The 23,932-nt window shown below is 49.8% G+C and overlaps 2 protein-coding genes across 3 annotated transcripts in view; both read left to right on the plus strand.

Moving 5' to 3' along the window:
* The window catches only part of LOC119405030 (uncharacterized), a 122,647-nt gene that overhangs the window by 97,505 nt on the left and 1,210 nt on the right, over nucleotides 1-23,932 (plus strand). The window lies entirely within an intron of this gene.
* LOC119405032 (low-density lipoprotein receptor-related protein 12) overlaps nucleotides 1-23,932 on the plus strand; it is a 49,696-nt gene that overhangs the window by 18,552 nt on the left and 7,212 nt on the right. Inside the window, exons 2-5 of one of the 2 annotated variants that reach the window (XM_037671783.2) lie at nucleotides 3,178-3,359; nucleotides 6,842-7,073; nucleotides 7,999-8,155; nucleotides 12,004-12,180. In XM_037671783.2, coding sequence (XP_037527711.1) covers nucleotides 3,178-3,359; nucleotides 6,842-7,073; nucleotides 7,999-8,155; nucleotides 12,004-12,180 — 748 coding nt within the window. The remainder of the gene's footprint in view (nucleotides 1-3,177; nucleotides 3,360-6,841; nucleotides 7,074-7,998; nucleotides 8,156-12,003; nucleotides 12,181-23,932) is intronic. The other variant, XM_037671784.2, reaches the window with a different exon arrangement.

The raw sequence follows: 23,932 nt of genomic DNA on the forward strand, positions 1-23,932 counted from the left end.
ACCCCCTCCCCCGGCCCCCTTTTTTTTAACTGCGGAGCAGTCCCGTCGACTTCTTTTCGTTGTGTCCTGTGTTTTCCGCTGGTTTTTATCCATTGTGACTATGTACCAAGTAGCCCAGTCTAACGCCTTGGTATCGCAGTTTAAAGGGGCCCTGCGACACAATTTGAGCATGTCTTTTTCATCGGTTCTTCTGGCACTGTGGAATGCACCGATATTGTTGCGCAAGTGGCAACGCCGAAATCGAAGCGGTTATAATTTTAATTCACGGGATAAACTACCTTAATTTCGCACTATGGCGACACACATCGGCTATTTCTGTTACAGGAAGTGGCGTGATGTCATGTGACAGTGACGACAAAGACCGTTCGTTTTTGATTGGCTTGACGCGACACGTGACGTGCAATATTCATATGGTGGTAGCTAGGCCATACTACGGAGGTCTAAGAGGAGCAAAACCCCTTTTTATGCTTTCTCAGAAACAAACGATTCCTGTTTCTAACTGATATACTTTCAAAACAACGAACACGACGCTAGGTGCGTTGTGGAATGGTAATCAAACGATACTCTTCCGCGTTTTGTCTTTTGCGGCATCGAGCGACACCGGCCACACCAGCACCTGCGAAACACGCAACGCTCAATTCGGCGCGATGCTGTCAACGAAAAAAAAAATTCTAAACGCTTACCGGCCGACGCCTTCCGCGTCATCGGGCGTTAGCGTTTCGTCTGGGCCCATGGAGCCATCCTCGCGTTGCGCGGGGCCACGGTGTAAGAAAAAAATCACAGCATATCCACGGAGTGAATGATGATGAGTGGGCGAAGCTGCGGAGGTTCATCGGTAAACCGTGAATCTTCCGTGAATTCTGCCCAGTACATCATCACCGACGTGAGATCGGGCGCGTTTATACTAAAGGTTCGATGAGTTATGACGACTTGCAGCTCACTTTAATTTTACATGTACGCTGTGAATTTTCATTGTTTAGAAAACCATTGCTTTAGAAAACACCTTGCGTCTTTCGTTAAGCAGCTGGCGTCTTTTTCGTTTTGCTTTAGAAACATCTGGCGTTCTTTCGTTTTGTTTTTACAAAACATCTGGCGTCTTTCGTTGGTTTATTTCATCAATCAATGGCGTTTTGAACAAAATTTTTATTGTTTAATCACGCACAGGAGAAATCTCACCAGGCACTACCTTGGAGGTAAACAATGGCTGCTAATGGGAATGAGAGACAGAAGAAGTCGGCTTTTAGCTAACACTTACACTTCTACAGAGACAGAAGAATTCGGCTTTTAGTTAACGCGCACGCTGCGAATTTTTTATTGTTCAACAACGCACAGGAGAAATCTCCCACCGGCACCACCTTGGAGGTCAAAGGGTAAGACTTGTTACTCACTACTACGAGCACGACGAGGGACGAACGGGTGCCGCCTTAAGGAGCTTCGCCCCTAAAACAGTGCGCGGGGCTCAGCGACGCACTTTCAATTTACGATGGCGTGCACGACATGCAATCAATCACTGCGTCGCAAGAGCTCGCGCTCGAGGTCTGTTAGGTCTTCCAGACTCATTTTGTGCACTACACGACAAATCATGGGAGCGTCTGCTAGCTGACGGACGTGGTTTGTCGTAAGCATGGTAACAACGCCGTCAAAAAGAGGTGTAGCAATGTACTGTGTGAAGGCCACCATGAGGGGACATTTCCGGTATGTCTTTATAAGACGCGCGCGGTGATTGGAGCCGGTCTTTGACGTCAGCGGGAGAGTGAAATCCGAAAAAAACGTTTCTCGTCGTCGTCTGCTTGAGTTTTGAACTTTGAGGACTAATAACTTCACTTTTCGTGCACCAATTTACATAATTCTTTTTGCGTTCGTCTCGGCATTCATAACTACACGCATTTGCGGTGCTAAATAAGGCAGTCGCAAAAGTGTCGCAGGGCCCCTTTAAGGGACCGGCCTGTCGTCGTCTCATGTCTCGCGTTTGCGTCACGCAGGTTCCACATTTGATACACACATAGGCGTGCGCAGGGTTCCCCATTAGGGGGGGGGGGGTCAAAGGTTCATCGCAGCGCCCCCCCCCCACCCTACTAAGTCCATGTATGGGGCAGATTTTGCGCCCCCCCCCTCTTAGGTGACTAGAAGGGTCAATGTACGGGGCAGATTATGCGCCCCCCTCTTTGATGATTAGCGGCCGCCCCCCTGCCCCCCCCCCCCCCCCCCCTGTGCGCACGCCTATGGATACCCATAAGCCGAGCAGGTTGCACGTTTGGAACGCCAGCACTCGCTTGCCCGTGAACGCCAGCGTCGCATAAGGTCTAATTCGTCTGTCCGTGCCAGCGAAAGCCAGCGTCGGTAGTTCGACGCAGATCTGCGGAAGAGAAGCGAAGGCGGTGAAATGCCAACGCCGGGAGTTAGATCGCACCGCGCTCAGAGCAGCGAACAGCGGAAAAACAGTGGAAGGGGAGACCACATAACAGAAAATAGATAATCGCAAAACAAATCAGATAATCTCAAGTAAATAACAGAAAAGGATAGAAAATATCACGTAATCACACGAAAGGAACAGAAGAGCGCATGTAAACACAAGAAAAGAACACAAAATAAAATAAAAGAGCATATAAACACAATGGAATTGCAGGCGAATCATTGCACCGCAGTTCATATAGCTTTCACTTAGGGTGGAACTAGCCGCGTATAGCATAGCATAGCATAGCATAGCATAGCATAGCATAGCATAGCATAGCACAGTATAGTATACTATAGTATAGTATGTATAGTATAGTATAGCATAGCATAGCATAGCATAGCATAGCACAGTATAGTGTAGTATAGTATAGTATAGTATAGTATAGTATAGTATAGTATAGTATAGTATAGTATAGTATAGTATAGTATAGTATAGCGTAGTATAGTATAGCATAGTATAGTATAGCATAGTATAGTATAGCCTAGTATAGCATAGTATAGCGCAGCATAGCATAGTATAGTATAGCATGGCATAGCATAGTATAGTACTGTATAGTACAGCATAGCAAGGACTAAGAAAGGAAAGTGAGAGTGAGGAGGAGCAAAAGGACGATGACAACGTCACCAGCTCCGCTGCTTCCCCAGTCTTCGCACCACTAGTACGGAGCTGCCCCATTTTTTTTTCTTTTTCTGAGAGAGATTGATATGCTACCTGTCTCGCAGCACGGCTGGAGGACGTGCCCAAGTTCAACGCCAGCGCCGCCTGCAACGGGGGCACGTACATCGCTACCAGGCAGGGCTACCTGTTCGGTCCGTCGTACGCCGACGCCGAAATCAAGCAGCTGACAGCGGGGGCTGGAGTGCATCGTTGTTCGTGGACCCTGGACACCAACAGTTCGGCTAAGGTATATCCACTCTGGTTCTATACGTGACGGAAACGTTTGAAAGGAAATGGAAACCCCATTTTTAAAGCACCCGGTTCGATCGCGAAACCTTATGAAGTTTTTTATCCAAGTTTTCGCTGTCACTGCGTTGAGGATCATTTGAGCCAGCATACAGACCGGCACTACTTATTTTTGAAGGCGATGTCTTAATTGAGACAACCGTGGAATTAAGACATGTGGAAGTGATCACCTTCGAATACCCAGTGCCTATATTTCGAGAAATAAGGAAATGACTTGGAGTACTTTATACTCTACTATGGGAGACATGTATGCAGCTGTCCGCGATATGTTCACATGTTGCTCTTCGCGAACTATAAAGACTGCCACGAGTGTTGCTCTCGTGTGTTTAGAAAAAAAAAAGAAGAAAGACGATTCACAGCGCTATACCACTCTTACCATGGAATGGCTATAAGGTGTCCATTAAGATACCACTCCAGGCGGTTGAGGATCCTCTGGGTGGAGCTTATTTTGATTCTGGGGTCACAACCGACTACAAAATCATAGTAACCACTGACACCTAACGCTAGAGCACGACGCAGTAGCCGCTTGCTGTACGTTTACGTCATCGAAACCATCCGCGGTAGTTCTACTGGCTATGCGCGTGAGTTTCATCTGAACATATTTTGACCTCCGTAGTTATTGCGCTGCGCGAATAGCGTGAAGCAATGCTGGTCGTTCCTACTGTAGATATTTTATTCCACGAAGGAAGGGGAAAAAAAGCTAGGAAGGAGCATCACGTGACAATCTCGAATCCTTGTCATAAAAAAATTAAGGAACAAATGGGCCCTAGTCACGTGTCAGGCAAGCGCTGCGATTGGTCGGCTCGCTTTGGCTGCATCTTCTGCGGGCGCGGCGAAGGCCGAATACTGCCCCGGAGGCACCGCACGCTGGTCGGGAGGGGAGGCGTCAGGGGATATTGCCTTGTCGAGGCTAGCGGAATCACATGACGCTGCCTCCTAGTTTTTTTTTTTTTCTTCCTCCATGCTTCATTCCGACCTCCTCGTGCTACATCAATGAAATGTTCAAATCAAAATTTTCTTGTCACAGTTATCAGAGACTGTTGCGAAGTATGGAGTCCTTGCTGAGAAACAACTTCATGGCGAAGCAATAAGAATACAGGACTATGGGCCCCTGAGTCGCTTTGGGGTTAGTTGCTGTTTGATTCGGAAGAGCAGCAGAGTTTGAGAATTGGGGTTCAGAAAGAAGCAGGCGTCAAATGCTCTCGACACCGTTGGGCAGAAAATAAACACGCGCAGTCGCGATCAATATGACTCGCAACACGGGAACGCGTGACCTCACGAGCTCGAAGAGATGGCTTCAACTTGTATCTGCCATGACAAAAAATAAGAAAAGTTGTCCTTACACGAGATAACTATACAAAATACAACTTCGACCAAAAAAAGAAAAACGAAAAGACAAACCATAAATGGTAATTAGCGCAATCACTGTGTTAATAGTCCCACTTGCTCCTTTTTACAAGGAAAACAAAGATCCAAGCGAAGCGAGTATTTAGATCTTTGATCCACCCAAGTGCGCGGACTTCTGGTTGTTCAGTTGGTTTTTGCTTGCGGCACGCCGCTAAACAACCATTTCATGTACAGTTATCTGACTTGCACCAAACTGCTGGCACACAGAGCTATTGCTGACTTGTTAATGCATTTAGCTGGGCTTGTTGGTACTGCCTCAATGAATCCACAATACTAGCGAACACACACTACAGACTACGCAGAACGACTCAGGGCAACCGCTAGCTTTCAACAGTTGAAGTCTAGTTGCGTTGAACAACATTTGAGTTGAAGTCTATAGCGGTTGTCCCGTGTCGTTGGGTGTAGTCTGTAGTGTGTGTTCGCTGGCATTATTGATTCAGTACTGTTGGCTTGCTTCGAGTGATGGTGGCTAAATGATGGTTGTGTAGCCTACTGTTGGCTAACTGTTGGTTATGCTGGCCTACCACTGCTATTACAGTAACAACGTCTTCAATATTACCCCAGTGGTTGACTCGTCTTTTAATTCACTTGTCCAGTGCAAGGTGCAATACAGACGACACAGAAGCACGCGCGGGCAGCGCTGACTTTCAATTGAACATTTACTGCACACGGCATATGCGCGAACGTGCATTCGCATGCGCAACAGAAACCGGTATGCAAACAAAAAAAAATGAAGGCGACCCTAAACCTTGCCATAGGTGTCTGGTACGTAGTGGCAATCGCACGGTGGCACCTCGGTGTTCGTGTGTATTATTTGGCCTCCGAGATCCGAAGCGGATCTCGGAGGCCACGTAGAAAGAAGCGCGTGGTTGAGATCTCCTCCGCCAGGTGCCGCAACGATCCCAGCTGCTCACAAGAAAACCGTGTGCTCTTTCAATGAACTCATTCAATTAATCTTAATTAATAATACTGACAGTTTATTGAGTATTCGGAACACGGAAGTCAGTGCTACACCGGGAGTGGTTGGAAGAGAAACAGGATTGTTGCTGGTTGCTCGTTCAACTAAAAACCTACCAATTTTGTTTGCCGCTAGTGCGCATTTTTGAGGAGCCCGTTCACGTTTGTCCTTTGCAGTAAACGTTCACTTCGTGTGTGTTGGAACACACCATCTGTCGTTCTTGTTGCGCCCTGGCGCTGTGCAAGACAATTCATGGCGAAATAATAATATCTGGGGTTTAACGTCCCAAAACCACGATATGAATATGAGAGACGCCGTCCGTAGTGGAGGGCTCCGGAAATTTCGACTACCTGGGGTTCTTTAATTAACGTGCACCTAAATCTAAGTACACGGGCCTCAAACCTTTTTCGCCTCCATCGAAAATGTAGCCGCCGCGGCCGGGATTCGATCCCGCGACCTTCGGGTCAGCAGTCGAGCGCCATAGCCACTAGACCATCGTGGCGGAGCAATCCATGGCGAATCAAGGTTAATCATAGCCGGTTGTGAGTTCTGTCATCTAATGGTTCAGTTGTCTACTATTTTAGGCGCGTGGCATTTTGAGGGCTCGGCTTGTCGTCCACCGTCTCACGGCGCATGGTCACGCAGTGGTCAATACAGGGCCTAAAACAAGGCTAAAAATGCTCAAAACCAGTTCAAAATAAACTGACGAGGTCTAAAATTATATAGACTACAGAAATAACCAAGAATTATTCGCAAGAATTTACCTAAAATCGCGAAAAGTGCTTTTGAAACATGTGGCTGATACCCGAGCCGCTCGAGAGAGGGCGCCACCGCCTCGGCAAGCCCGTGATTGCCAAGCGAATCGCCGGGTTGCCCGTGCTACGTAAGCACTTCGTCAAGTTTCACGGTAGTGGAGCTGCATTAAGTGCAGGATTTAGAACTACACCAAGGCCTACACAAGAACGACATTGGCGCTACATTAACCGCAGAATTAGCGCTGAATTAGAGCATGCAGAATTATCGCTACATTTTTTTTTCTTTCTTTATCTTCCTGCCAGGTGGTGCGGCTGGTGAGCCAGTACTTCTCGCTGGATGACCACTGCGTCCAGAGCAAACTGCACGTGCACGACGGCGACTCACGGGAGGCCCCGTTGTTGGCGACCCTGTGCGGTGCTGACGTGCCCGCCGAGCTGATCACGTCGGCGGGAGCCCTTCACTTGGAGCTCGAGTTCCGCGCCATACATGTCGGCGAGGGTTTCATGTTCTACTTCGAGCATGCCTACAGGCCGGGTAATATGTTACAAGGTCCCTTAGGCATTTGCCCAAGACGACTCGAAGGCGAAATCCATCTTCTTTTTTCTTTTTAGTCAATTGTATTGGTTCCCCACCCTCCTTCCGAAGTGTTCTGCACCCAACGTCGTTTCGCACTGCCTGAGAAAGTTCCTGCATCTCACGTGCCTCTTGCAGTACCTCCGGGATCAGCCCGCCCTTGACCAATCACCGATGTCGTGTGATGACGTCATCATGTGACGTCAGGTTACGTAATTACATGATGATGCCACTACGACGTCACAAATTTTGTTGAACTGTGACGTCATGATGATGTCGTACGGTAACGTCTCGCATGATGCTGATTTTTTTGCTTCACTCATGCTGACGACGCCGCCGCAGACGCTGACGGTTTCTTGTCGCTTTTGATGAGGCGCCTAAGGCTTTCTTAATAAGCAACGCCGGCCAGTGGCGTAGCCAGGGGGTGGCACACCAGGCCCGTGCCCCCACCCCGTTTTTTTTTTTTGCTACGGCATACAGAACACAAAATGACACTCGACCACATCTGCCTGTCCGGCCCCCACTTTAGATCAAGGAGGTGCCCCCCCCCCCCAAAAAAAAAAAAAAATTCTGCCTATACGCCCCTGACGCCGGCTCATGCCACCCCGCGAGCCTTGTATTCCTGTCAATTTTCGGTGTTTTACGGGCCAAAACCACAATATGATCATGAGGCAGACCATTGTGGAAGACTACGTGGATTAACCTTGACCACTCAGTGTTCTTCACCGTGCACCATGTAACTCTTAAAATCGTATATGTTGGTGCCTATGTGTGGGCGCCGGTGACTCCCCTTCTGTGACATGATATAGTTTTTACTCCTAATCTTCTTAACGCAACAGCTAAATTTCTCACTGACCTGTGCTAACTGCTGCGCATGTCCCTACAGTCGAGTGCGCGGCCGAGCTCGTGAGCTGCCGCAATGGGTACCGCTGCGCCAGCAATGAACAGCTATGTGACAGAAACGACGACTGCGGCGACGGCACCGACGAAGAGGAGTGCCCCGTCTCGGCCGTCAACAGCACCGCAGTGTTCCGACCTGCTGTGTACGTATATGAACTGTATGAACCTTACCTTCGCCTATATAGGCCATTGATCTCTCTCTTCCTCTTTCTATTACCAATTCCCTCATCCCCCCCCCCCCGTCCCCGTTGGTCGAGTCCCAAAGAAGGCAAGCTTCGTAAGTGCAAGAATGAAAAAATCACAGCATATCCACGGAGTGAATGATGATGAGTGGGCGAAGCTGCGGAGGTTCATCAGTAAACCGTGAATCTTCCGTGAATTCTGCCCAGTACATCATCACCGACATGAGATCGGGCGCGTTTATACTAAAGGTTCGATGAGAGTTAGGACGACTTGCAGCTCACTTTAATTTTACATGTACGCTGTGAATTTTCGTTGTTTAGAAAACCATTGCTTTAGAAAACATCTGGCGTCTTTCGTTAAGCAGCTGGCGTCTTTTCGTTTTGCTTTAGAAACATCTGGCGTCTTTTCGTTTTGATTTTAGAAAACATCTGGCGTCTTTCGTTGGTTTATTTCATCAATCAACGGCGTTTTGAACAAAATTTTTATTGTTTAATCACGCACAGGAGAAATCTCACCAGGCACTACCTTGGAGGTAAACAATGGCTGCTAATGGGAATGAGAGACAGAAGAAGTCGGCTTTTAGCTAACACTTACACTTCTACTTCTACTAACGTTTCCTACTGGAACATGCCAATGGCTGCTAATGGGGAATGAGAGACAGAAGAATTCGGCTTTTAGTTAACGCGCACGCTGAGAATTTTTTATTGTTCAACAACGCACAGGAGAAATCTCCCACCGGCACCACCTTGGAGGTCAAGATCTGGTACTAGCGTTAAGACTGGTTACGCACTACGACGGGGACGAACGGGTGCCGCTTTAAGGAGCTTCGCCCCTAAAAAGAAGTGATGACTTCCTGCGCCTTGGGTCCCCAGCTTTCCGGGGATTAAGGTGGGAAACGAACACTTCTTCGAATGCAACTTCGGGTCTTCTCGACCGCCATCACTGTAAAATATCTTGATCACCATAACCCTGCACTTTCAACAATGTCAGGCAGCTCCGTCTGAGTAAAGCTGTGGAGCAGACTTGGTGCCCCCCTTAGACGATTAGGAGGGGCGGCCGCTGTTCGTATTCGCGAACGCGCCGCGCCAGCGTTCCGCCGAAGCTCTATGGCCGGCGGTGCAGCGACACGACAGGCGCGTGTAGCTGGCACGACCTTGAAGGTCAGACTCACGCAACGAGCCATTTTCTGGATTTTGTACATGTCCAAGAACTATCGCTGCGAAAGTGCTTGATATCTTGGGTATTAGGTACTATTCGATGGGGGAGCGGTAAGCAGTCCCCCTATCCACTCGACACCTGTTGGAAGAGGTCAAGTTGATGCTCAGATCGTCAGAAGGAAGGAAGGAAAAACTTTATCGGGCGAGTGAGTTTGGGCCTATTGCGGGCCCTGGACCACCGCACGGCCATCACATTGCGTCTATGTGTCCAGACCACGCAGGGCCAGGGCAGTGGCACCCCGGGTTCAAAGAGCGAAGCTGTGCGTCCAGATCCTGCGATGCAAGGAGGGCCTTCCATTGCTCCCATGTATATAGAGCCGCCCGCCACTTTAGACCACATTCTCTTTAGCTGCCCTGCCGATCCTCCCCCGCAGGGGCAGCCCGCCATCAGAACGTCAAAAATTTACAGGTTTGCTCGCGACGTTAGGGAGGTTAAGGCGGTTGATTTTACCTCACAGACATATCTCCGTATCGCTGGTTTCCGGGAAAATCTTGAGCGTAATGGCAACTTACACAGGTGGCCGTGGTATTATTTGCTCAGCGACAGACAATATACCTCAGCTTAAAAACAACGAACTTTTATTTTCGCATAAGCATATAGCTTAGACATCATTAGAGCAAGAACGCTTAGACTAAAAGCGGATTCCAGCTGACACGACTCTCTTACTGAGGCGAAGGACATCTCGCTGCGGGGAGGTGGGTTGGAGCTTGCGCTGAACATTCGGCGATTTTACTTTCCACACATGGGTGCCGCCATCCTGGGCTCTTAAATGAATGTTTTCTTAGTTTTGTATGTCGTGACGTGAAATTAGCAAGGTCACGAAGCGTCCAACGCACGAGCGCAACCGTTTTCATGTCTACGCGTCCATATCGTAGCACTGTTCGTTTAGTTAAACACACAAAACGGTAAACAGCCCAATACGATGGCCCCGGAACCCATCCGTTCCCACGGCACATGTACTACATTTCATACATAGCGTTCAACTTTTAGATGCGAAACATCTTATGGCGGAGTTCAATCCGGTGGTGGTGTGCGGCGTGACCACCCCTACTGCGCATGCACGAACCCTCTCCACACACCTCCTCTCCCACTTCCCCCTCTCCCTTAACCCCTCCCCTCTCCCCTCTCCTATTACCACTCTCCCCTTCCCATCTATCACTTTCCCCCTCTGCCCATCCCATATCCCACTCCCCACTCCCACTTTCCCCCTCCCACTTCCCTTTCCCCTCTCCCCTTCCACTCTCCCCTTCCCTCTCTCCTCCCTCTCTCCACTTCCCCTCTGAAACGCGGGCTCGACATGCTGAAACGCTGCTTTGCATCGCCTCATGGTCCCCTTTAGCGGAGATGGTGTGATTTTTTGGATGCTATAGCGTGACTTCTTACATTGGCTGCGTTTTCACCGATAATATTATAGTTCGGCGTTTTTAGCAGAACAAATTGTGGCAAACGGCAGTTCATTCTTTGTTTTAAAGCAATGTACACTGAAAAGAAAAAGAAAGACGGGGTGTTTGGGAACAGTTCTGCCACGGAACGATAAACGTTATCTGGCTTGCTCGCGTTTCCTTTCATGAAAACTCGGCTCTTGCCACTTTGCGGTCTCACGCTGATAGAGCGCTTGCCGTTCATGACCTGGATGTCCCGGGACCACGGTGATAACGCCAGGAAAGCACGCGACGTGGATGACGATTATGGTTGTGTGGCAGAAATACTTCCCGAATACTCGATTTTTTTAAAGTGTACTTTCGTTACTCTTAAGCCTTTTTTTTTTTGTTCTTATGTACAGCCCGCACTCTACATTATAAGAAAAGATCGAGTAAAAAGGGCGTCTCTTTGTCCCATAACAATAATCGTCACCTGGCCTTCTCGCGTTTCATTTCTTGAAAACTCAACGCTCGCCACTTTCCTGGCAAGAATGATATGTAACGCTGATGATAACGCGCACGTCATTCGTGACCGGGCGCGCGGCGATAATGCAAGGAAAGACACGCAAGATATATTACGATTATTGTTGTGGGACAAAAGACCCTCTCTGCTCTCTCTCTCTTTCTCTTTTTGTGCATTCGACTGGTCGTTTTCGAGCGCTCCAGAGCACTCTGGCGACGCGCATCACGTTCGGATGGTCAAAATCGAGCGCTCCGAGTACGTTCGGTGGTTCTTTCGGAGCACCACGCTCCGCGCCCTCACTTTGACCTCTGAGCGCGAGCGAGGTCTGATCACGTGACTCCAGCATCTTGCCTGTTTGTAACAGAAGATGCGGCTACATGTATCCTCTTCCGGCCTCCTATTGCTCTGGCGAGCGGCTGCATGTTCGGCTCGGACGTGCGGTGCTACGGGCGCGAACTGAGGCAGACTCGCGGTAGCATATGAAACTACGATGCGCTTACCGCGACACGCGCGTAGACGCACGATTTCATGATAACAGAGCTTCCTGCGCGGCTTCCTCGGCATTGCACGCTATAGTATATGAATGAAGGTAAGTATAAAGTTTTGCTGCTGGTTGCGTTCTCTGCGAGCCTGCTTTCGCACCGAAGTCGCTGCGTTGTCCGTAAAATGACGTGTCCGATCCATGTCGTCCCTGTCTTCGGGCAAGTTGCGGCAGTGCCCCGAGCGACACGGACCGGATCGTGGGCGGCACGGAGGCATCGATGGACCGGTGGACCTGGATCGCCCAACTGCGCATGCCCCGTGACGAGCCGAACGGATACCGCTGCACGGCCACGCTCATAGCGTCCAAGTGGCTCGTCAGCGCGGCGCACTGCTTCAAAGTGTGAGTGAACATTTTGATGTCGCTTCTAGCTCTTAATCGTCCGCTTCCAGGGTTCTGCGGCAGCCACTCCATCATCAGGTGACAGTGGCCCGCCTTAGCGGAGCATATGATGCTCGCGTTAATTTGTTACGTACGCTAAGTCTTTGAGGGAGGCTGTAACAAATGTGTTTAGCACATCTCAAAACAAGGATGCGCCGTAGGCGTAGGCATAGGCACGCGCAGGGTTCCTCTGCGCACGCCTATGCCGCCCTCCGTCCCTATTAAGTTAAAGTATGGGGCAGACATTGCGCTACCCCTCTCACGTGACTAGGTGAGTACTCGACCACCGTTATCTTGTGACTTGCATGGCCATAACCCTACACAATAACCGATGACGGCACAAGTCCGACCGAATAAAGATATGGGGCTGACCTGGCGCCCCCCTTAGATGATTAGGAGGGGGGCGCCTCCCCCATCTCTATTTCACGCACGACTACGCATTGCAGTGCGCTGAACAGAGTATCCGTATCCACACTTCTTGCGAGTTCGTGCTATGCGCTGACGATGACATCCTTTCGCCTGTGGTAAGAGTATTAATTTCCCATTATCCAAGCTTATCCTCGATACGGACAATAGTGTGTCCTGGCGTCGAGTTATTGTTGCAGATTCCCGGGGTGATATAGCCTCCAAATAGCCTGCGTAATCTTTAAGAAAATTAGAGAAAGCTTTCAAATACTTTCTGATACACATTTAAGCACAGATGTGCATAATTTCTGTACCGTTGCATTGGTCGGGCCAATGTGTCGGACTGTAAGTACGGCGTACAGTTAATTGATAATCAAATCGTTTCGTTTTACAAGATCCCTGAAATAGTTTAATACGCTAGGGAGATCACAAACATTACAAATTTTAGGAAAAGAATTGCGAACGTAATAAATTAAACGCGCCTGTGTCGCACGTGTTTAGTCTATTAAGTTATTGTTTTTCCATGTCACATTTGCATTTTTATGTATTTGAGTATGTGCTAAGTTGTTTCCATCACATTATATTTCGTAACCTTTTCAGACGAGGAGCAGTTTGCTTCCACCTTTGTTTACATGCTTCTATTGTTGTAGTGTTCCTCCTTTATTTGTTTGTATGCATTTAATGTATATTTGTCTGTTCTCTCTTTCTGTACTTGCCCGAAGTGCCTCACGAAGAGTGGGCCAAGTCTGGAGACAGACACTGTCCTTTTGCCCCCTTCGTGGGCACTTTGTAAAATGTCCAAATAAATTTGAGAAAAAATGATGATATGAAAGATCATACCGCAGCTCTATCTAAGTACATCATTTATTTTCGTTAAAGAGCTTGCGCCCAGGGGCTTCACATCGGTACCCGTGTGCTCCCTACACTCCTTATCTTACATCTTGTTCACGGCGCCTTATCCGATAAACACCTTTGTAACACACACTAGGGCGCGCGCGCAAATTCTTTGCTGATTGCACGCCATTATGATCGCATAGACTTTGCCAGGGTGCACCGTAGCATTACGGCAAAGAGAACTTCGAAACTCAGTACGTCTCGCAAATGTGTGTTTTATCTTTCGACAACGATGTTCGCTCGCTTTTACACCATCAGTGATAATGATTACGTCTGTTGTTGTTCCCTTTATAACTGTGGTCGTGTCAATAGCCCATTTAATAAGATGCAAGAAATGAAACGTGCAGTTCGTCTTCAAGGTGCAAGCTTCCACGCAATGCATAAACGACGTGCAGCAAAGACAAACTCGAGATGCGGTGAGGTGCTTACGCTCGGCAAGTGGCGCCACCGCGCGCCCACCCCGCGCATTCTTAGTCCGCTCGTTCGCTGGTCGCGTGCGGTTGCGTGGAGGAAAGCGAAATGACTAAAGAATATTGCGCAGCGTGAATCGAAGGGAAAAAAGAGATAGAGAGAGCGAGTATGTTTTTCTTGTAAGGCGAAAGCCTTAGATGCCCCATCAAACGCGAAATTTGACCGTCGTGTCCCGCGTTGGCGGCATTCCGCGGCGTCGCGGACGAGTGATGCAAGAAATCATCGTCACGTGAGGACGTCACCATATAAGGTCACGATGACGTCACAGACGGTGACAATGTGACCTCATCATGGCGTCACGTCGCATGATGACGTCATCGCATGACATCGTAGCTTGGTCCAAGGCGGTCCGATCACGGAGGCAATGCAGAACCAGGACAGGTGCCTCCGATCTTGGAGGCAGTGCGAAACCACGTTAGGTGCAGAAAGCTTTCGAATGGTGGCGGGAAGATTCAATAGACCGACCGAGAAGAAGAAGGAGATGGCTTTTGCCTTGGAGTCGTTTTAAATGAATGCATAAGGGACCCTGTGAGTTTTTTTTTTTTTTTGCGATAGGGGGGTTTTCACCAACTAAAAGTTGTCGCTCGGCGCGAGCCACGACTAGAGTGCCTCGATGTCCTCCTCGCCCACCGCTCCGTAGGGAGTGGAGACAACCGCGTCGTCTGCTACGGCGTCCGCCATTTTCACGCCGGCTCCGATCTAGGGGCGCATTGACGGCGCGCGTGTGAGCTGTTTGCTGGCGGTACGGAGGCTTTGCGTAGACTATAATACTGCGGAAATACATTAATGTGTTATCATGGTTTATTAAATATTATTTTTGATAGTTTACAGTCTAACAGCACCATGAAATTCGCCGCTTCACGCAATTTACTTTAAAACGAAAACGGCGTCCTTTGACACCGGTTGATCTTTCTCTGCGGGTGTAAAATAACGCGTTGTTTAGGCTTTATTGTAGAGCGATGGGTAATTGAAGATCGAATCACCATATTACTTGGCATTTCCGCTCTTCAGGAAGATTTGCTCGTCGAAGCTGCGCAGGTTCAAAACAGTCATTATGCAGCAAAGATGACAAAGTTACTTGAGCAAATGTCGAAAGTAAATGTAGCCAATTAACAAATGACCAATGAATACGTGATTGCTGTGAGCATATTTTGACCCAATTGCATATTTTATCTATTATCATTTATTGTCACACGGATTTGGCAGAACTCCTGAGGCAAAAGATAATAAGCTAGCAAAATAACAATATAATAAATTTCAACACGTAAAATAGCAATATCCCTCTGCGGCTCTACTTGACAAGCGAAAAAAAGAACAATATACATCACAAGGAGAAACGAAAATGTCTCAGTTGTGCCTAATACACCAACACACGAATTCAAAGTTAACTGCTGGCTCACTCCTGCAAATGTCTTGCTTGCGTGCTTATTAGCTCCCTTCGTCGCGACTTCACGCAGGTGCACGCTCAGCCTCAGCCTCGAGTAGTTTGAAATTAGCAGCTCATCCACAGCGTGTTGCTGGCAGCATCCTGCCAACTTCGGCCGCGGAACCTTGTTTAGGTATGCAGTCACAACCTCAGGGGGTGATTTTCATCGAAAATAAGCTCTCGGTTGTAGCTAGGGGGGGGGGTCAACCCCCCCCTAAAATTTTCAATTTTGCTTGCGGATATATACAAACGCACACATACAAACGCACTCACGAACATACATAAAGTATGGTTGACCCCCCCCCCCCCCGAAAAATGTTTCTGGCTACGCCCCTGGGTAACACATTACTATAACTAGAGAAGACAATATGCAGAATGCCATCCCAGCCTCTTAGCGTACGAAAAGAAACAGCTTCGGTAGTCTTCCACGTCACGTGCAGTTTTCGTGCGCTGAGTACGAATTAGGATTCCAAACTCTATTTCTAAAACTGATACAAACACGCGCAGAACTTTACAATTGGATTTGTTTTCTGAATGCTTTACACTCACAGCTAAGAGTTAGCGTAACTTGTGCATTACTTCGAACCGCGCTGTTTCTCACCAAAAAACATTCTCCCGAACGCGATGTATAAGGGATAATCTTTCAGACACCACCCTCGTGCTATGAAAATATTGCAGAATAAACAAATATTTTGAGGGAATTGCGTAATACTCACAATTCACACGGACGAGGTGTTTGTAGGCTACCAGACAGTTCTCCTTTTTGGGTCCCTCGGAAAGTTGAACAAAAGCTAACCATTGCTCGAGTGGTTTGAGCACAGTGGCACACAGCCAGTGACGTAGGCAGAAATTTTTTCGGGGGGGGGGTACCTTTTTGATCCGACATTGGGTCTGGGCAGATAAGTGGGATCGAGTGTCTTATTGTGCGCTGTATCCCATGGGAAAAAAATTTTCGGGAGGGGGGGGGCACGGGATTGGTGTGCCCCCCCCCCCCCCCCTGGCTACGCCACTGCACAAAGGAGCCAGGCATTTTGCGTGAAAGCGCAACAAAGAACGCCGTAGTTACACCCGCATCAAATTCCTGCCGACTACCGCCACGTTGTAGCCACGTCTCGACACGCACGCTCGGCGTGAAAATGGCGGACAGCACTACGAAAACCAGTTTTGGCGACAGGAGCTCAGTCAATGGATGTCCCCACTCTCTACGGAGGGGCGGGCGAGGAGGACATCGAGGCACTCTAGCCACGACTGAATGTGTCGATAACATCAGGAAGCACGCAGCTCCAAGAAACTTCCGATCTAGCATTGTATTAGCGTATTACTATGTAACAGGAGAGCATGGCCCGTATTCACAAGAACGTCTTATGCTAAAAATTTTCTAAAGAGAATATCTCAGCCAATCACGATACGGGTCGTACCATTAACATAGCCAGTTGACCGATGGGAAAACGCACTTACGAAAGAGAGGTTTTGCATAGGCGTATCTACCGGGGGGGCAAGGGGGGCGCTAGCCCCCCCCCCCCCCTCACTGAGAAATGTTCCCCACTTTTGACAGTGGTCATTGTCGGCTGCAGACTGGGAAACTAACAAGCAAGGCAAAGTTTTACATGAAGGCAGCAATAACGCAATTATGTAACAAAATGTGTCCTACGATTCTGCGGTGACGACAGTCTTGCGTGTGTCATGACCACGCACTGTAGGCTACCTGCGGTGCGGTCCACCTATTCCACGCTTTCGCGCCTTGCGCTCGAGCATTGCAGAGCAAGCTAACGCTCAGCAGGGGGTCTATAACATTACAGCAATCTGTCGTGATCTTATTTTGCTCTGCCTGGCCTGAAATTTAAGTAATCAGCGACGCAAATACGCGCGGGAACCACGTAAACGTTCTATAGCCCGATCAAATGCTCCCCTTTTTCAGGAAATGTAGTTTCTTCCTTTGAAAACGGATAGCATCGCCGCTGCTTCTTATCCAAGCTGCTGTGAGTGGACGAGTGTGCAGCAGTGTCGAGTATTTTAGTTGTGCCGAGCCAGGCGAGCTAAAGAAAATTCACAGCATATCCACGGGTGAATGATGAAGAGCTTGAGCGAAGCTCCTGAAGCAATCATGGTTACACCGTGAAATCTTCAGTGGTTTCGCCCAGCAGTAATCAAAGCGATAGCCCAGTACGTCATCAAAGACGTGACACTGTATATATTTATACAAGAAATTTTATTAATAGTAAGTGGTAGCTAAACGTGGCTTCCGTTCCCCCTTCATTATAACGGCTTTATGGTCGGTGAAGTGATAGATCGGTGATGGGTCGTAGTGGGATGTTTGCAAAGACGAAGTAGTGGGCAGTTTGCAAAGGATCGGTGATGGGTCGTAGTGGGATGTTTGCAAAGACGAAGGAGTGGGCAGTTTGCAAAGGTGGTTACGCCGGACAACGGAGACGTGACAAGGTTAGACTAAGAGGAGCTTCGCCCCTAAAAAATTCCCACTAGTCTCTGATTAGCCTGCTACACCTTGCTTATCATATGGTAGCAGCCTGCAGCCATCGCGGCGGTTTGTAACAAGGCAGTGGACTCGAGCACATTGAGAAGCCGAGCTTTCAAGTTTGTCCCGTTACTTGATCTACCTCACCAGGGAGATGATCAGCATCCACGGTTTTCTGGACTAAGAAGGCTGCCCACCTGCAAAGGATTGTGTCTGCTCCTAATAATGTTTATTTCTCTCTTTACCTCTCTGTCAGCAACGATGAGTTCACACGGAGTTTATACGCGCAACAACAGCTCAGCATCCTTCTACTACAACTGAAAGTCTCTTTTATACACATAGGAATCCATCTCGCCCGCTGCTATAAGTAGCCACTGTCAATGTGATTGGCGGGCAGCCTTCTTGAGTTACGTTCGGAATGAGACACTGTCTGGCTATTCAAAAAAAAAATTAGTTATTGTTCAGCACAGTCATGCGCTGCTTATTGTGCACACTTCGCAGTCTTGTGGCGTCGCGTAACAAGGAGACAGTTTTATGGCACACGGAAATTTTTTGACGAATAGGGAAAAACCAATGACCAACAATACACTGTATTGAAAACAGTTTATTATTATTAATTTTTTACGTAGCCATGCGTAAATGCTAATTAAGCGGTGGATCACTTACGCGTAATTTGTTGCGTCGTTTTACGAGCAGGTGCTGTCGCATAACCCAGAAAATTTCAACCGATCATTAACAGCTAACGACCTATCCGGAAGCAAACAATGCGGGGTAGTTCAGTGTTAGAATCAACCGCTTTTTTTTTCAAAGAAAGTTTGACCTTGGACAGTTTACGTAGGCTAAATTTTCTTAAATGAGGCGAAGGAGAGGAGTAAAGGGCCACTTCGCCGTTTTCCTTTCCACCCCTCCAAGCTGGGAAAAGTAGGAGGGTAAGAAACGATATCTAGTATATAAATTTGTAGTCATTTATTATCGTATGTTATACAGAACCAGGTCAGTGCGATTTGCATAAATATTAATTGACTGAACTTGGTCTTCTTCTTTGGACACACTTTATATTAGAGGGCTCTAACAATAAAGAAATCGGCACCCGGCTTATTCTCAATACTTCTGCAAAGAACCTTGCTTTGTCAGCCACATGTTTTTATAGCAGGTTCTTCATACTCATCGTATTTACAACGCCCAACTGAGGCTGTGACGTTTGCAGATGGAATGCTCAGATGAATAACAGGTTAAATGTGGCTGTACATTGTAAACTTGACGGTAATATTTCCAAAATGGTATTAAACACTGCTGTGTTATCGCAGTATAGGGCGGCCCAGGCTGCACTATCTGTGAAGATTCAGACAACAGTTCTGAAAAGGAAATCATCCAATCATCTTTAGAATATAAAAATCATGCCAAACTGAGAGCATATATAGTCTCTCTCTCTCTCTCTTTCTACATATATATATATATATATATATATATATATATATATATATATATATATATATATATATATATATATTGTGGCGAAGCAATTGTACTGTTAAACGGTTGCGTTCTCCAGCGGCTCCTAGTGGGTCGTCCTCTTGTAAACGCCGCTCGCTCTCGGAGCCCGTGCTTTGGCCTGGACTGTCGCCATAGCGAATTGTCGCCGAGTCCCGTCCAATAAACCGCTTAACAAATTGGTGGAGGTGCTGTGCTCCCATTCGATGCCTCTGGAGCTTCGATCCCGTACCCTACCAGCTACCATGCCTCAAGACGCCGCCCAGCAGACGCCTCCGCCTACACCGACCTCATGCCCCGGTGTCCCTCGTATCCGCGACCCCCCAGTCTTCACTGGCGCAGATGGGACCGACGTGGAGGACTGGCTCGCGATCTATGAACGCGTGAGCGTCCCCAATAAATGGGACGAGGCGGGAAAACTGACCAACTTGGTTTTCTACCTCGCGGGTGTGGCCGGCCTGTGGTACAACAACCACGCATCCGATTTTACGACGTGGTCCGAATTCAAGACCGCCATCATCAACGTGTTTGGCCGCCCTGCCGTTCGTAAGCTGCAGGCCGAACAGCGTTTGCGAGAACGAGCTCAGCAGGCCGGCGAAACCTTTACCAGCTACATTGAAGACATCCTCGATTTGTGTAAGAAAGCCGACGCCACCATGTCGGAATCTGACAAGATGAGGCACATTATGAAAGGCATCGACGACGATGCCTTCACGATGCTGCTCGCCAAAAACCCCAGCACAGTGGCCGAGGTCATCAAGCTCTGCCAGAGCTACGAGGAGCTGCGCCGGCAGCGGTCGATGACCCGTCGCTCTCCATCCCGCGACGCCGAGCTCGCTGGCTTGACGACCATATCCGACCACTCCGCCTTGCTCGCAGAGGTGAAGTCATTCGTGCGCGAGGAAATTGCGCGCCAGTTCTCGCTGCTGGACTTTGCTCAACCTCAGTACATTCAACAGCCGTCAACCACTCTTCTCCCTCCCCTCCGTCGAGCGATTGAGCAGGAAATCGCGGAGGTCATGCCTGAGTACCACCAGCACCATTCAGCTCCTGCACCACTCAGTTACGCCCAAGTTGTCGCCAGGACGTCCCCAGTAATACCCGCGGCAGCCCCACACAGTTACGCCGAAGCCGCCCCTAGACATCAGTCTTTCGAAGCGGCTGTGCCGGCTACCTACGCCGACGTCATGCAGAGGCCACGACTGCAGCCAACGATGCAGTCATATCAGTCGCCACCCCGTCAATCACGTTCTGCGCCATGGGCGGGCCCTGCTCCAGCAAACCGATGGCGCACACCTGACAACCGCCCCATATGCTTCGCATGCGGTTACGCCGGCCACGTGGCGCGTTACTGCAATCGCGTCCAACCGCCTCAAGTCGTGTCGCCCGCCACCAGCCAGTCAAACCGCACATTTTACGCCCCACCTACACCTCTGTCGCCGACGTCACGCCAAGCTCCATCTACTCGGCGCTCTCCGTCTCCACGACGTCGCTCACTGTCGCCGATGCGCCCACGTCCGGTCGCTCGCGACCAGGAAAACTAGTCGTCGCAGTCCAGGAGGCAAGGGCTGCGACGCTATCGAACTGCGAAAGCCCTCAGCGAAGCCCATCGAACGTGATAGACGTGTTTGTCGACGGTGTTCCCGCATCTGCCCTTGTCGACACTGGAGCCGCCGTATCCGTTATGGACCAAAAGTGAGCCGATTACTGCGAAAAGTGAGGACGCCACTTTCTGGGATGTCTCTCCGTACAGCGAGCTCCCAGAGTATTCATCCTACAGCAATATGCACAGCTCGCGTCGTCATTCAGGACGTTTTGTACGACGTCGAGTTCATTATAATTGCTGCATGCTCTCACGACGTCATCCTGGGATGGGATTTTCTCTCCCGCCACGACGCCGTAATTCATTGCGCACAAGCCGAAATCGAACTCTCCCCGTTCTCAGAACTGACGCCGGCAGACACTTCGTCGGTATCGAGCAAGATCCTCGTCAAAGACGATACCAAAGTGCCTCCAAACTCGTCGACGGCTGTGTCAGTCGACTGCGCCGGTCTCTCCGACACCATTGCGCTCATTTCGCCATCTGACCACGTTTGCACAAGGAGAGGCTTGCTGGTACCTTTCGCGACCGTCCAAGTCACTCAGGGCAGCACCGCTATTTTTGTTAACAACCCATCTCCATACATTGTTACGTTGGTGCGAGGGGAATGTCTTGGCAGAGTGGAACCCCTCGAAGACGCACAAGTTATGGACGCACCCGATGACACGCACTGTCCCAGTTCCGGTACGCTCAGTGCTGTTTCCGCGTCCGATTCGTCACCTGCTGATGTGTTTAGGTCCTCCATTGCTGACGACCTCACATCGGTCCAGCGTTCCCAACTTCTGTGCCTGCTGGAAGAATTTCGTTCTTCTTTCGATGTGGGGCAAACTTCTCTCGGCCGCACTTCCGCTGTTACGCATCGCATCGACACCGGCGCCCAACCACCACTGCGGCAACGTCCATACCGCGTGTCTCCCGCAGAACGCCGGGTCATTAACGAGGAAGTGGACGATATGCTTCGACGCGACGTTATTCGACCCTCAGACAGCCCATGGGCCTCTCCCGTTGTTCTCGTTGCGAAGAAGGACGGTTCCGTGCGGTTCTGTGTGGACTACCGACGGCTCAACAAGATCACTCGCAAGGATGTTTATCCGCTGCCGCGAATCGACGACGCGATTGACAGCCTGCAAGGAGCCGAATTCTTTTCGTCCCTTGATTTGCGCTCGGGGTACTGGCAAGTACCCATGGCGGATGACGCTCGACCGAAGACAGCCTTTGTCACGCCCGACGGCTTGTACGAGTTCAACGTCATGCCGTTTGGTCTGTGTAATGCGCCCGCGACCTTCGAGCGCATGATGGACACCGTTCTGCGCAACTTGAAATGGCACACGTGCTTGTGTTACCTCGACGACGTCGTGGTTTTCGCTCCGGACTTCTCCACGCATCTCCAACGTCTGCGGCATGTTTTGACGCGTTTGCGCAACGCCGGCCTCCAACTGAATCTTAAGAAGTGCCGATTTGCAGCACGGCAGCTGACAATCCTCGGCTACGTCGTGTCCAAGGACGGAATCCTTCCTGATCCGGCCAAGCTTCGGGCCGTGGCCGAATTTCCCAAACCTACGACCGTAAAAGAACTGCGCAGTTTCGTAGGACTGTGTTCGTACTTTCGACGCTTCATACGAAACTTTGCCACCATCATATCGCCGCTGACGAAGCTCCTTGTAAGTAACGGACCCCTAAATTCGTGGTCGTCCGAGTGTGACGACGCGTTCGCAAAGCTCCGTCGTTTGTTGACGTCTCCTCCCATCCTACGCCACTACGATCCTACGGCCCCAACGGAAGTACACACGGACGCCAGCGGTGTAGGCCTCGGCGCTGTCCTTGCGCAGCGCAAACCAGGGTTCCCCGAATATGTCGTGGCATACGCAAGCCGTACGCTTACCAGAGCCGAGACCAATTACTCAGTCACGGAAAAAGAGTGCCTGGCGATCATATGGGCCCTTACAAAGTTTCGACCTTATTTGTATGGTCGCCCATTTGATGTCGTCACCGACCATCATGCACTATGCTGGCTGTCGTCATTGAAGGATCCCTCAGGCCGTCTCGCCCGCTGGGCACTTCGCCTGCAGGACTACGACATCCGCGTGCTGTACCGCAACGGACGCCAGCATGCTGACGCCGACGCCCTCTCGCGCTCTCCCTTGCCTGACGACAATGCCCCCTGCTCAGTATCTCACATGGCTGTTGCTTCAATCAACGTTCACACCATCGCTACCGAACAGCGAAAGGATAAATGGATCACCTCGCTGATCGACTTGCTCACTGATCCGTCGGCAACACCATCCACTCGCGCGTTGCGTCGTCAAGCCCACCATTTCGCCGTTCGTGACGACCTCCTGCACCGACGCAACTACAACGCCGACGGCCGCCAGTGGCTACTAGTCATACCCCGCAGTCTGCGTTCTGAAATATGCGAAGCCTTCCACTCTGACCCGCAATGCGCGCACTCTGGGGTATCCAAAACTTACCACCGCATACGACAACGATACTTCTGGCGTGGGATGTACCGCTACGTGCAGAAGTTCGTTCGCTCCTGCCTCGATTGCCAACGCCGAAAACCTGCAACGCACGTGTCGCCAGCAGGTCTACAACCATTACCTTGCCCTAACCGTCCGTTCGGGCGCGTGGGCATCGATTTGTATGGACCCCTTCCTCTGACTTCGGCTGGTAACCGCTGGGCCATCGTCGCTGTTGACCATCTAACGCGATACGCCGAAACCGCCGCCCTCCCAGCGGCTACAGCGCGCGATGTTGCCTCCTTCCTACTACATAGATTCATACTGCGTCACGGTCCACCCCAAGAGCTTCTCAGCGATCGAGGCCGTGTCTTCTTATCGGAAGTCGTGGAAGCCATTTTGAAAGAGTGCCATGCTGTTCACCGCAAAACTACTGCTTACCACCCGCAGACGAATGGCCTAACCGAACGCTTTAACCGCACGCTTGGCGACATGCT

The sequence above is a fragment of the Rhipicephalus sanguineus genome, chromosome 9 (assembly GCF_013339695.2).
Source record: "Rhipicephalus sanguineus isolate Rsan-2018 chromosome 9, BIME_Rsan_1.4, whole genome shotgun sequence".
Lineage (NCBI taxonomy): Eukaryota > Metazoa > Arthropoda > Arachnida > Ixodida > Ixodidae > Rhipicephalus > Rhipicephalus sanguineus.